General features: G+C 40.2%; 1 protein-coding gene across 3 annotated transcripts in view; it reads left to right on the top strand.

The window, feature by feature from the left end:
- Positions 1-250: 250 nt before the first annotated feature.
- LOC119290635 (protein SUPPRESSOR OF QUENCHING 1, chloroplastic-like) overlaps positions 251-14159 on the top strand; it is a 29723-nt gene continuing 15814 nt past the window's right edge. The window contains exons 1-18 of one of the 3 annotated variants that reach the window (XM_037569251.1): positions 251-721; positions 2119-2219; positions 2306-2362; positions 2433-2527; positions 2927-3026; positions 4301-4359; positions 5124-5251; positions 5533-5665; positions 5929-6016; positions 7497-7575; positions 7968-8028; positions 8144-8219; positions 9750-9860; positions 10470-10565; positions 11383-11505; positions 12341-12538; positions 12738-12839; positions 13153-13217. In XM_037569251.1, the coding sequence (XP_037425148.1) occupies positions 343-721; positions 2119-2219; positions 2306-2362; positions 2433-2527; positions 2927-3026; positions 4301-4359; positions 5124-5251; positions 5533-5665; positions 5929-6016; positions 7497-7575; positions 7968-8028; positions 8144-8219; positions 9750-9860; positions 10470-10565; positions 11383-11505; positions 12341-12538; positions 12738-12839; positions 13153-13217 (2051 nt within the window). In that variant the 5' untranslated portion in view covers positions 251-342. The remainder of the gene's footprint in view (positions 722-2118; positions 2220-2305; positions 2363-2432; positions 2528-2926; positions 3027-4300; positions 4360-5123; positions 5252-5532; positions 5666-5928; positions 6017-7496; positions 7576-7967; positions 8029-8143; positions 8220-9749; positions 9861-10469; positions 10566-11382; positions 11506-12340; positions 12539-12737; positions 12840-13152; positions 13218-14159) is intronic. The other 2 variants (XM_037569252.1, XM_037569254.1) reach the window with 2 other exon arrangements.

The following is a 14159-nucleotide window of genomic DNA, read 5'->3' on the forward strand; positions in this document are numbered from 1 at the left end:
GAAAGATTGGGACACCCCGCCTCTATCATTTGTGGTTTTGATGATTTGCTTTATTTATGAAGCACTACGAAAGGCTTTTTCGATAAAGAAGTCTCCTCTGCCTCACAAATTCCTGCTACTGGGGTTTGCTACCCTTGTTTTGGTTTCTCCCGCCTCATTTTCCCTCTTCCATTTTGTGTGGATCATGCCAAAGATAAGGTCGCACCGGCCAAGCAGAGACCGCAGCAAAGGACGACCACGTTTAGGACCAGATATCCACCCGCTCGTGCACCGTGGCCGCCCCGCCACATAAACCGTCCCTGCCTCCCACTACTCCCGAGCTCGCGGTCCCCGACGGCTACCATGGCGCGGCAAATCGTGCCTTCTAGAAGCTTCCACCGCCTTCTGACCTCTCGGCACTACCCGCTCGCCTCCCCGGCGCCACCGCTCCGCCCTCTACTTCTACCGAAAGCCCTATCTCGGGCCACCGCCGCCGCCTCCCCGCAACTCCCTCGCCGGGGGCGACGTCCCGTCGTCGCCGCCTCCGCCTCCGCCCCAGCGCCTTCCTCGCCGGAGACCGAGGCGGTGCCGGGGGCATGGGGGAAGGTCTCGGCCGTGCTATTCGATATGGACGGCGTGCTCTGCAACAGCGAGGAGCCGTCGCGCCGCGCCGCCGTGGACGTCTTCGCCGAGATGGGCGTCGACGTCACCGTGGATGACTTCATCCCCTTCACGGGCACAGGTGACTTATCTCTCTGTGCTACTAGTACTGTCAGATCGGAAATGCAGTTCGCGCGATTTCTAACGACCATCCCATCCCATATGCACGTATACCTTAAATTTCTGCGCCCCCTACGTTATTAGGTTGCGTGTAATCTGAACTACAAATATTGTATGCACATTATGACCTAAAAATATTGCTTTTAAAACTATGACCTAATGACCTACAGTAGTGTTTTTTCCTGTGTATCTGTACTAGTTGGCTTGATAGTACATTGTACACCACTTCGGCAGCAGAGTAATTGTACAGTATGCTCGAACCAAGTTCTGTGCTTCTTAAGTTTTCTAATTTGTGTAAGTTGGCAGTCTGTATATGCTCAGACCATGGATCATTGTGATTCCTTGGTAATTTCATTGACCACTAATTGATTATATGCTTATTTGACAGTAACCATGATCCCTCACAAATTAGTTTTCTAGTTTTAAAACAATAACATTCTGTCACTGCCCAGATAGCCATTTACTGAACCAAAAAAGTACTGTCGCATCAGAGTACTCATGACAGTATGTTATCTCTAGCTATAAGCATAAATGTTTTACCTATCCCTGCACTGGAGCACATGATATTAGATTGTGCCTTTCACTCTTGGGAATTCTAGATTCTCTTAGGCAGTAGGCACCCAACACACGTGGATGGAGGGAGTATCAAACATTTAATCATGTACCTTTTCTTCTCTCGTTACTTTTTTGCATGATCTGAGTCATGTAACAAATGAATTGTTATCAGTTTTTGTTTGTTTCCAATGTGGAAGTGATTTATCAGCTTCATACTAATTTGTTATATGCTTATTTGCCAGTAACCATAATCCCTCGCAAATTGTTTTTCTACTAGTTTTAAAACAATAACATTCTGTCAATGCCCGTATAATCATTTAATGAACTAAAAAGGTACTGTTGCATCAGAGAAGTCATAGGAGTATGTTATGTCTAGCTATAAGCATAAATGTTCCCAAATGATAAGTGCCACATGTGTGGCACGAAGCACTTCGGCCCTGATGTTTTTTACAACTAAAGTTGCCATCCGAAAAGAAAGAACAACCCCCCCAAAAAAACTAAAACTTGCCATCCGAAAAGAAGTTGCCATGCTTGACAATTAAAGTTGCCATCCTCTCGTCACTAAACTTGCCATAAAAAACGTTCGGAGTTGCCATGTGTTCGTGCCACACGTGTGGCACTTATCAGGGTCCTAAATGTTTCCCCTATCCCTGCATTGGTGGACATGATACCAATTATTAAGCATTTAATTGTGTACATTTTATTCTCTCATTACTTTTTTGCATGATCTGAGTTGTACAATAAAGGAGTTATTATCAGCTTCATCTTTTTTGCTTGCTTCCAATGTGGATAAAAATGATTTAGGCGAGGCCAATTTCCTTGGAGGTGTTGCCAGGGTGAAAGGAGTGAAAGCTTTCAGTACTGAAAGCGCCAAGAAGCGCTTTTTTGAGATATACCTTGACAAGGTTTAAATTTGCTGTGCAATCTTTTTCGTCTATTCTCCATTTCAGTTTGATTGCACCATGCTAAAATATTAAGTTCTTTTCTGCAGTATGCTAAACCAAATTCTGGAATTGGGTTCCCAGGGGCTCTGGAACTCATCATGGAGGTATTTGCAGTGCTGGAATTTAGATTTGTGTTAGCCTAATGGTTTAGTGATTATTGCTTTGTCAGTATAGTGCAAAAACGCAGGTCTGAAGGTCGCTGTTGCATCTAGCGCTGATAGGGTTAAGGTTGACGCAAATCTGGCGGCTGCTGGTTTGCCTGTATCGCTGTAAGTGTCTCCTTTTATTTGAATTCCAAGACCATGTTCATAAACTTCTATCGAGTTTTGAATCTCATAATTGTATTAGAGCAATGACACTGAACTTTTTGTTGCTACTATGTTGTACTGCCTCAGTAGAGCTGAGCCTATAAATTTTCCTTTCATCCTAGAATTTCATGATTTCAATTTCTTTATTGGTTAATGCATCAATTGCTTTACCACTTTAGAGCTTCATTTAATTTGGAAAGTGTAAATCATAGTCTGCAGCAAGTATGACCAAGGCTGTTTTAAACTTGCTCTGAACAGTTTTTACTGACTTCAGATAAATCTGAAGATGGACAATTGAATTCATTGTTATGCTTTCCTACATCTGCTACTTGGTGTTGATGAACCTTTTCCAAATTTCAGATTTGATGCTATTGTTTCCGCTGATGCTTTTGAAAATTTAAAGCCTGCTCCAGACATATTCCTTGCAGCATCTAAGAACTTAGGTGTTGACACGGATGAGGTAATTTATCTTGCAAATCACATGCACATCCCTTTTATGACGCGTTAAAAAAAATTGTGGTCTTCTGGCTGTGGAAAAAATATACATGCTGGGTTCAATCGAGTGACTTTCGTAAATCTGCAACCATGCTGACCTATATCCATTGCTGCTTACATGGAGATTTGTCAGTAGATGGATTTCTATGGAGTTCATAAATAAACCTCTTGGTATATGGATATCCTAGATCAAAAACACAGGAGCAGAATGCTAGAATTATATCTCCTTTTGCTTCTAATCCTCCTTTCCCTCCCTAAAGCCTAGTGGCGATTCCACTAGGGGGGGGGGGGTGGTCAATAGGCTTAAGCCTACCCTCCAAAATCCTATTTCAGCTAACCATATCACTTGACAAGCATATTCTGGTGTTTTACATGCAACAATTGCAATGCATTTGCTAATTAGGCTTAGGAACTTGATGTTTTAAGCTTACCCTCCATTGTCATGCTAGATTCGCCACTGCTAACGCCCTAGTTTTGTTGTTCCGTAGCTTTTTTGTATTTTTAGATAACAAAGAGAAGTTATAGTTTAATAGTACAAAGTCGTCCATGTACATCACATAGCCATTTTCCTAAGTGGCCGCTTGAATCATCATCAGGCAATTCACTATTTGTGGCGATAATTATATACTTCTGTGGCTTAAGTGTGGATAGTTTTGGGTAATTGGATGTGACGAATGATAACTGGGATGTTTAGTTAGTACATGCCCGAAGGCAAGGCAGAAGGGGTTAAATCTAATGTTGAATGCTGTTCCACCACTTGGTTTTCACTCTTATGTGGAGAGTTTCATTACAACGAGCTGCTCTATTTATTGTATGAACTGGGGAAGGCTGAATATGCTTCTATTTTTAGCATTAGTATCGCAGTATTTGACAGTTCTGTTCCCTGGCTAGGGCTAAGGGGCTTTGCCTCCTGCCACTGCATACAAGACCCCCTGGCACACTTAGCAGGATTTGATAATTTTGTTCTCTTGTTTTGGTCTTAGGTTAGGATAGTTTTCATTGATTTTTTGTTGTTATTATGGTTGCGTGGTTGATGCCACTAGTGTTGGTATGTGCTGCTTTGCGTCCTATTGGTGTGTTTGTTCCAAATATACAATGAATAAATGCTTGTTCGAGACAAAAGATATGCAAGTAACCATCCTACTTTTGAGATTTTAGTTCTTAAATACTTGGTATACCCCTTCTGTAGTTTTTCATTTAGTTTGCATATGAAGTTTTGAGTATGTGATATTGTACCAGTGCATCGTGATAGAAGATGCGCTTGCTGGAGTTCAAGCTGCGAAAGCTGCGGAAATACGGTCTGTATTGCGTTCTTATCCCTTTGTTTATTGTCTGGCTTATTTTGGTCATACTGCACAATCCGAATATTTTTAGTCAATTGTAGTAAATCTTTTACCATGGACTTGCATAAATGCTGGCATGTACTAATATTACTATTGTATGATTCATATCATCTATAACATAAATCAGAGACAAATGTACAATGATCTGTCTATAAGTGCTCTATATGTTGTGGGCGGGTGATACAGATAGTGCGTGTACGACATACGAAATGCATATGTAAGCTGTCTATGAGAATATGGGCAAACAGAGAGCCTCATTCTCTATACGCGCTCTCTTTTTTCAACCTTATAAAAGATCATATGTGGGATGTGGCATTCCTTTGTACATGCCCTCATATATGCAGCATTACATGACCACCATGACAATGATAGCGGTGCTTAAGTTCTTTGAAGCCTTATTTTCTCATAAGGCAATTAATGAGTCGATGGTCTTTCTTGACATCCAAAGTAGCTACTCTGTTCTATCAATTATTTCCATGAGCTGTGTGGCATTTGACCTGTAAATATTGATTCTATAGTCATGAATCACTTGTGTTATTCTTACAAAAAAGAGATTTGCCTGTAATGATCACCATATCTTAGTTGGTACTATTTGTTTTCAGTGTGCCCGTGAACCCATGCAATTCAAATATGTGATGCAATTTCTGTTTAATTGTGCAGATGCACCAATGTGAATTTTTTATTACATTAAATAGTTGTTCTGGTTACACATCTTGCAGATGTATTGCTGTGACGACTTCTCTAGATGAAGATGCATTACAACAAGCCAGTCCTGTGTTCATCAGAAAAGACATTGGAGATATTTCAATTAATGACATCTTGTATGGTGGTTCTAATGCTTACCACAGTATGTAGTTCAAGCATAATCGATTTACTTTAATAATACATCTCTTGTAGGAGAAACCGGAAAGAAAAACCTATGTATCTTGTGCGCAAAATTCACTTGTTTTGTTCTATCAACTTCAATGAATAATATCCTGTGTGGTTTCTTGAATCTTAATGGTATTCGTTGGGTTTCTTGAATTGTTCCATGCAGAAACTTTGTCATATGCCAATTTTCTGTTTCATTGACTCCGAATGCTATTTTTTGTTGTTGTATCAGTGTACTTAGTACTGATTAAAAGAAAGTTGATGCAGATGAACGGACAGAAAATACCGAGAATATTAGTTCCTTAGGAAATGCTTCTCCTGAAATTCTGAATGGAGCAACTAATGCTGAATCTGTTGAGAATACAAACTCTTCAAGTTCGAAAGGCCAAGGGTAAGGTCTGTTTCTGCAAAGAAGCTTAGTGCTTATTTGTAGAAGCTAAGCTTGCTATTATCTGCAAGTACTTAACTTGCAGCTTATTTGAAATCTTTTTCTAGGAATGCACATTTTACACTGAATCTGTCTTGTTATAGAATTCCCATAGGGGTTATTCACTCTCCTCAATAGAATGGTCTTTCGCATGTTCAGAGAAATGCAGTTCATAGTAACTATACTTGACACATAATTGTTTGACATCCAGAGAAGAAATTCTGCAGGTTGTTGGGTTCTCGTCGGGATATATTAAGATATGGAAGTCTTGGAATAGCTTTTTCATGTCTTTTCTTTACAATCGGAAATTGGAAGGTACTATTGTATACTAGTACACTTTGCCACCTGTCCTCAGTCGTTGTTGTAGAAGTTCTGAGTCACATTTTACCCTTCTTTTTGCCGTCAGCAAATATGTTTAAGGGCTCTAAATTGGGCTGAAAATAGTATGCATTTTCTGTTTTCTTTGAAATAATGAAAACACTACTTTCACTATCACATCCAACTACTTACCTTCATACCTTGTTTCATGCTTTTCTGTCTTGATTTGGTTTTGTATATCCGTGATGACGACCGTAGCGCCTCACCCTGGTCAAGTCGGTCCTGGCCACCATGCCTCTACACTAGTTGTTGGTCCTAAGCATGTACAAGAAGGTGCAGAAGCAGGTCGACAAAACCTTGCAGCAGGGCGCCCACTGTCACGTTAATAGTTATAGGGTGTGCCAGTCCCTCAGACTGGAGGCTTGGGTGCTCCGGACTTAGGGCGGCGGTCAGCCTCATGGTTCGTTGGCTGTGGAGGATGCGCACTGACCCACTCCGCCCTTGGAGGGGTCTGGACTTGCAATTTTCCCAGGATTAGCGGGAGTTGTTTGCTGCATCCACCAAGATGGGCATTCATTGGTTGGTGATGGGGCTCCACCCTCTTCTGGGAGGATCGCTGGCTTGACGGTAGAACCATTTTGCAGATTACACATGATCTCCTGCTTTTGGTCTTAGGGCGCACTAGAAACGCCGAACCGTCCGAGATGCCTTGCCCGACCATCGCTGGATCACGGGCATCAGGGAGGATTTGAACCCCCTAGCCTTGTGGCAGTAGGTCCAGGTCTGGTGGTTGGTGCGCAGGGTGCAGCTATCTAATTCGCCGGATGTCCTTCTGTGGCATTGGACGCCCGACGGCCAGTACACGTTTAAGAGCTGCTACGGTTCCTTACTTCAGGGGTGGTCGGTGAGCTCTTGGCTCAACTGGAAATCTTGGTGCCCCCTTAGGGCCAAGTTCTTCATGTGCTCGCCTGCCAGGATCACTGCTGGACCACTGAGAGGCTAGCTCGGTGTGGTCTGCAACAGGCAAGTTGTGTGCTTTGCTACCAGTCCGAGAAGACGATGGCGCACCTCACTGGCTGCTCCATTTCTGCACGGTGTGGCATGAGGTACTCTCCTGGATCCGATCGATGGCCTCTCCTCCCGCTGCCGGGGATTTAGTAGGTTTAGCAACGTTGCCTTGCATGTCAATGGCTAACACTAGTCGAATAAACCTAATAGATTTGTGGTGTTGGCTTCTGGGTCGAGGGTCGATTCCAAAGTTTCTAGTAGTAAAATAACAACAGTTTTGTTGATCCATATGAAGGAAGCACTGATTCATATTGCAGTTCTATTTCTCCCATATCAATTTCTACAGTTTATGCTGCATCTTGAAGTTTATGCTTCATTGTGCACAATTGTACACTTGCCATGAATAAATTCTTTCAGGCAGGAAGCGTTTCTTTTAGATTAATTTGTCGGTTTCGTTTAATTTATTCAGGCAATGCAGTTCGCATCTCCTAAAGGTCTGCTTAATTTTTTCACGGGTGGGAACAGTTCAATTTTTGCAACTAATGAAGGTAAGCACACAAATATTCAACCCCATATGGGATTTGCAAGTCCATTAGTGATTAAAGAAAGTACGTTGAAGTCTCGTTCAAGTATAACTGATGAACCTAGTCAACTTTGACAAAAATAAGACCATGAGCTATTACGCCAGATTTGCTCTCAAGTAGTTTCAGACCCCATCTGACATAACATCATGGTGTCATCTTAGGCAGTTAGACTGTTCATGCCAGCTTTTACTGTAGCGAATCCAATGTTTTTTTTTGCAGCACGTCGAAAGATGATTGAAACTAGCTTGGAAGACGTTAGATCCAAAAACTAGTTGTTGATTTCGTCTCATCTTTCTCTTGCAACTGGGAAATCTGTTGCTATGTTACATGTTGATCTCTCTGCGCGGTTTTTGTAGGAGAATCACTGTCATCAAGAGTTCAGCAAATAAAGAAGTATTTAGCTGATTTTGAAACTGGGTAGGTAACTGGCTACCTGCATATTCTTCAATTTTCTAGGCCTGTAATGCTAGAATGTGCTTCATGGCTAAACATGTTTAAAGTAACGCTAACACACTTCCAAAATTTTCTATAGGGGCTCTGCCACTTACGTACCTGAGTTCCCAAGAAAGCTCGACTGGCTGAATACAGCCCCACTTCAGTTTGGAAGAGTAATTTTGAACCCATTTTAGGTTATTCTCAGTAGCTGCAACTTTGCTACAGTACCACATGTGCCATATTTTCTCCTATTGGATCTTTCAGTTTTCATGGTAGTCTTTATCTAAATCTCACCTACTCACATTGTCACAAGTTTGGCTATAATTCTTATCCGATTGAATATGAAACATAAATGCAAAACATGAATGGGGTGGAAGGGATTTGGAGCAGACAGCTTGTTTCTGTGGTCTGATTGTCAGCTATATTGCCAGTGACAATGTTGTGTCTACCAAAAACATATAATGGAACATGGTATGCTATCCTGCAACAATTTCTACTGGTAAATACTTCCAAATTAAAACAGTAAAATCCCGTCACATACAAACACCTGATTTAAGGATCCCTTTTATTCATATATGATAGATTTTGAGGACCTGTTTGTTAGAAACCTGGGATTACAATGTATACTTCATTTGCGAAAGTGTCAAGTCTGTTACAGGATATTTGCTCTTTCAGTCACAGGTCCACACAAATATACCTTGGTAACTGTTGACATGCTATTGCAATCTTGATGTCTCTTCAGTTATAGTTAGAAATCCTAATATTGCATACCACAAAGTCACAGCTTGCGAACTACTTCCTCCGTTCCTAAATATAAGTCTTTTTAGAGATTTCAATTGAACTACCACATACTTATGTATATAGACATATTTTAGAGTGTAGATTCACTCATTTTGCTCCGTATGTAGTCACTTGTTAAAATTTCTAGAAAGACATATATTTCGGAACGGAGGGAGTATCTGCCAAATAGCTGGGTTAAGATAGGCAGTAATGTCAATCTGAGTTTCTCTAATCTGCCATGAAAAAAAAGTTAAACCAATATACACCTATTCAAGGTCAGAAAGCTCCATTGATGATGTTCAAACTTTGGTGCATATGCAATTTTGGTGAGCAAACAATTGATTAAAAATTACTGACAGTTGTGTAAAACTTGCTGAACATCATAACTTGTTTGCTAGGGACACTGCCAACAGAACCAGTTGCAGCGAAACATATGTTTGGCACTTCACTGTGATGAAAACTTTAACATTTTTTTTCTTGATGAGCGTAATTTTTCAGTATGGAATTGCAGCGATGTATCCTATCCGGGGAACCTTGACTATTTATGCTTGTCATCTTAGTAGTAGTCTTTCAGATAGTTTCTGCAGCCCCAGTATGTTTTAAGATCTTATGCACCTACAGAACTAAAAGGGTTGTAGACATGAGAGATGTGTATTAATTTGGATACAAAATCTTCAATCTAGCTGCAGTTTGACTGACTCAAGTGTCAGTTTTGCTGTAAGCAATAGACTTATCTGTACTTAGTCAACTTGTTGTAGTTACTGTTAGTGGTAGCATTCCTTCCTCTTGCTCCAGAGAAGGCATCTGTTTCAGATGGGTTAATTTCATTTTTCTTTAAACACGATAAATTATTTTCCTACCATGGGATTTAGGCCTCTGGAACTGCGACAATAATATTGAAATAATTCCTATGCAAAATGCAGGATTTAAAAGGAAGAGTAGTCGTGTTGGATTTTTGGACATACTGCTGCATCAACTGCATGCATGTCTTGCCAGACCTGGAGTTTATAGAGAAGAAGTATAAAGATAAACCTGTGAGCTTCTGCTTTTGTCTTCACATGTTGCGCAAGAAATGATATTTAGATTACTAGTTCAGGTCTTAATACAGAAGTGCAGGTTTTAGAAGCTGTGAATCCTGATATGATTTCTAACACAGCAACTTTGGTATTTGGGTGCTGTGAGCCTTGACATGTATACTCTTTATGTTATCTATTATCAGAAATTTGCTGCGTTTTGGTTCACCTTGCTATTTTCAGTACTTTGATCACGTCGTAATCATTAGTTTTGAAACTGAAAGGCTCCCTATAATTTCATACTGTAGGTCTTCTGATTGAGTTGTAAACTGCACTATATTAGAGTTCGCTACCATAAAAGTGTTAACTCGTGAAGTTGTTAGTACAGCCCTCTCCTCATGCAGCTACTGTTATCTGGTGTTCCTTATTTCTAACGTTGTACTTGCGCGTATATATTGTCTGAAAATTTGTCACACCTGCTCTGGCATTATTATCGGCACAACTCATGACACCTTACTGCTTAGCTGATCATGATGCAATTAAGTTTAAGTGTTTTTTTGTCACTTAAAGACCTTGATAAGTTGGAAGATGGATGTATTGGATATTTACATGTTGCTTGACCCTGTGCAGTTCACTGTTGTTGGTGTGCATTCTGCCAAATTTGATAATGAAAAAGATCTTGAAGCCATCCGCAGTGCTGTCCTGCGCTACAATGTTACTCATCCAGTAAGGCAACAGCCATAACTCTTGAAATGTTCAACTGGAGAGCATCATTCAAGTGCCTTCACGTGCTCAATTTGCAGTCTCACTTTGGACAAGTACTCGTTTATTTCTTTAAATTTTATATGTACACAGCAGTATGCTAGCTGCACAGTTTTGGTTTTGGGCTTTTGGCTTTTGGCATCGGTTCTTAGTTCTTCTGTTTCTTCTTGTAGCTTTAGCCTGCTTTTGTTTTTTTAGTTCTCTGTTTTTTCAGGTTGTTTTTCTGTTGTAAGACCTACCTTCATTTCAGCGCTTTCTTCTAATATAAAATAACACACACTGGGGTGAGTGATCAAGAGAAAAAAAATGTGCCGAGTATTTTGAAAGGAGAAGTTGGATATTGGCCACTTCAAAGAATGAGTTGCTACTGACATCTGGTCCCTTAGGTCACATGTCATTGAGATTTGTGGTGGCAAATATCCATTTTCCCCAAATTTCCCCTTTTGCATCTCGTTCGTTTCCATGCATTTCTATTACCGGTACAGGTGCATATCATTATTGTTCAGAATTAGTTGTTTAGTTTGTAGATGTCCTGTTAGTATTTTGTCAGGCAACCTTGCTGTTGGCAGTTGCACTTATTTTTCTGTTCAGTACTTTGTTGTACACGAGACTATCTGCTTATGCAAGAATATATGTCCTCATGTGTGTTCTCTAAAACAAATATCACTTTTCTCAGTCAGTCTCTTGCCATTGTAACTATCATGTGTTTTTCCTGTGCGCACGTGAGACCGTGTATTTGCGCACTATGTAACTTATTTGACCCTCCACCCTTTCATCAAAGGTTGTAAATGACGGTGACATGTACTTGTGGAGAGAACTGGGGGTGAACTCTTGGCCGACGTTTGTGGTTGTCGCGCCCAATGGAAAGGTTCTAGCACAAATATCAGGCGAAGGCCACAGAAAGGTACTGATGGACATCTTTTCCAAAGATGAGACTCAAGTCCTAAGTCGTGTGTTAATGTTCTCATGTATAAGCTATCTGTTTTTGCATGCTTTAACCCTACAAAAAATATTTACTAAATGCATTTTGAAGAGTTGAAGCATTAGCAAGGAGTAAGGTTTCAAAAACTTAATTCTATATTTAGAACCAAGCAAATAAACATTTACAAACTCTTGATGTTGTGTGTTGATTTACAACTGCTATCTGTGATATACCAGCAAATATGCTATGCTGTCTGGCATACCAACCTCAACCCCCAAATAAACTTGAAATGTGCATATTGCTGAGCATAATACGAAGGTGGAGTGTGTTTAATCACTGTTGTTCGCTGATCTTTTGCCTTGGATCAATGCCAACAGATAAACACGAAAGTGCAAAACATGGATTTAGCTTATAAATTTGAATGATTTTGATATTTAATGTAGATGTGTATACTTGCTTACTTATTCTCACCGTTTTTATCCCCTAAAAGTTACAAACTTATGTTAGTATAGTAATACTCACTCTATACTTTCTTACCACGACACTTATTTTGGAACAGAGGGAGTACTTCTCTTCCAAAGCTCTTCACTACCACCAAGAAATATAATATCAGTTGTTGCTTCCACCACATCTACCCTGATATATGCACTTATCTGCATACCCTTTCAAATGCATGTCTTTTTTAGGTTTCTCCATACAGTGATGCTATCTAATCAAATGTAAAATCATTTCCAGGAACAAGCCATGCTGGATTATTTCAGTGTGGTTGTTCATATGCCAATGTCCTGTCAATCGTTCTTAACCATGTTCTCTCCAGGACCTTGATGACGTAGTTGGTGCAGCACTTGAGTTTTATGATGAAAGGAAATTACTACAGAATAATTCCCTCCCCTTGGCATTGGAGAAGGACAGGGATGGTCGATTAATAACTTCACCACTAAAGTTTCCTGGGAAACTTGCAATTGATGTACAGAACAATCGATTATTTATATCAGACAGTAACCACAATCGAATTGTGAGTATTTGTACTTTTACATTGAGTATCTATTTCTCAGTTCCTGCGATTGTAATACACACATTTCTCCTTAATTAATATACACCTTAGAAAACAATATGTCATTAACATTATTTGGCAACTTTATTTCACATATGAAGCCTACTTTACCTTAGAGTGTACTGAGCTGTTTGTTCTATCCTCATTTCTGAAACTTAAGGTGGTCACTAACCTGGACGGGGAATTTATATGCCAAGTTGGAAGTTCGGAAGAAGGACTACTTGATGGCCAATTTGATACTGCCTCGTTTAATCGCCCTCAAGTAAGGAACATGACCATGTTGTGTCCTTGCAATAAAATTCTGCTCTTACAGCAGCATGCTGGGTACTGGATTGGTGGTACCATGGCTTTACTAGAGTAAAGATCTGGAGATGCAATATCTCTGCTGAATGTGAACAGAGGGCATTTCAATGTCCTTCAAAACTGATGTTTGTTTTGGCAGGAGGCTAAGCTATCAAGATCAGCTTTCCCTTCATGTGTTTCTTAAGAAAACAATACATGTTTCATTGAATTGAACTTGCTTTTGTTGTTCATTTTTATGTAATGATCTCATGTCTCTTGCGATGAATTTTCAGGGTCTTGCATACAATTTCAAAAAGAATATCCTATATGTAGCGGACACTGAGAACCATGCACTGCGGTGAGTACTACCACTGACTTAAGTTAGGATGCTCAGTTCATATTTTCCGGGGGGGTAGCCATTAAGTGGTAACATGAAAAGTTACTTATTAATGTACACTTATGGCTTATTTTAAAGGGAAAATATCCTTATATGCCATTGAATAAGTTTCAAATCATTGAATTTCCACCAAATAACTGCTCCTTTCATACCCTTGAAGTCGTGAAAGTGATACCTTCCATCTGCCACTGCTACCAGTCACAAATGTGACTTGGCTACTGTTAGTTGATCTGTATTTTGTGCTATTGCCCAAAATGCCAAAAACCCTCTCTGCATGACATGGTCTTTATACCTTAATTTTATCTTTGAAGAGTAGCTTTATGTGGGACCATTTAGCCTTACGCAGAGAGGGCAATGGGAGGTAGGCCCTACCTTCTGTTCAGAGCAAAAGAAATAGATAGAGAACAAAGACATGACAATCGCTCTCACAGCAGCGGCAACAGAGGATAATAAGACCCAAGAAAGAGCAAAAAAGAATTGCAGGGGAGATAAAGCAAATGGTGTTAGTGGCGGCTGTAATGGGCGAAGGTAGCCTAATGTCATGTACTCCCTCCATCAGGTGAAAAAGTGTACATATAGAAATTTTAGGACAAATTATGGAGTGGAGTAAAAAATGCATTGGAAAGGTGCAAGCCACAATCTCTCTCCTCTTTAATTACCCAACCCCCAATGAGCTAAGTGCATGTAGAAATTAAGGAGACCATGTGTATAATGTTATTGGTCTTGATTACGGTGTGAGGAGAGTGAAACATTTTTTTTCTACTTTAAAGTGCATTAGGAAGATAGAAGTACACTCTTTTGTGGACAAATTTTAAAGCCAAATGTACACTCTTCACCGGACGGAGGGAGTAGTAGTTTTTTTTTTGACTGTGAAGACAGTAGGAAAGGCTCCTACTGCATATA

The sequence above is a fragment of the Triticum dicoccoides genome, chromosome 4B (genome assembly GCF_002162155.2).
Source record: "Triticum dicoccoides isolate Atlit2015 ecotype Zavitan chromosome 4B, WEW_v2.0, whole genome shotgun sequence".
Lineage (NCBI taxonomy): Eukaryota > Viridiplantae > Streptophyta > Magnoliopsida > Poales > Poaceae > Triticum > Triticum dicoccoides.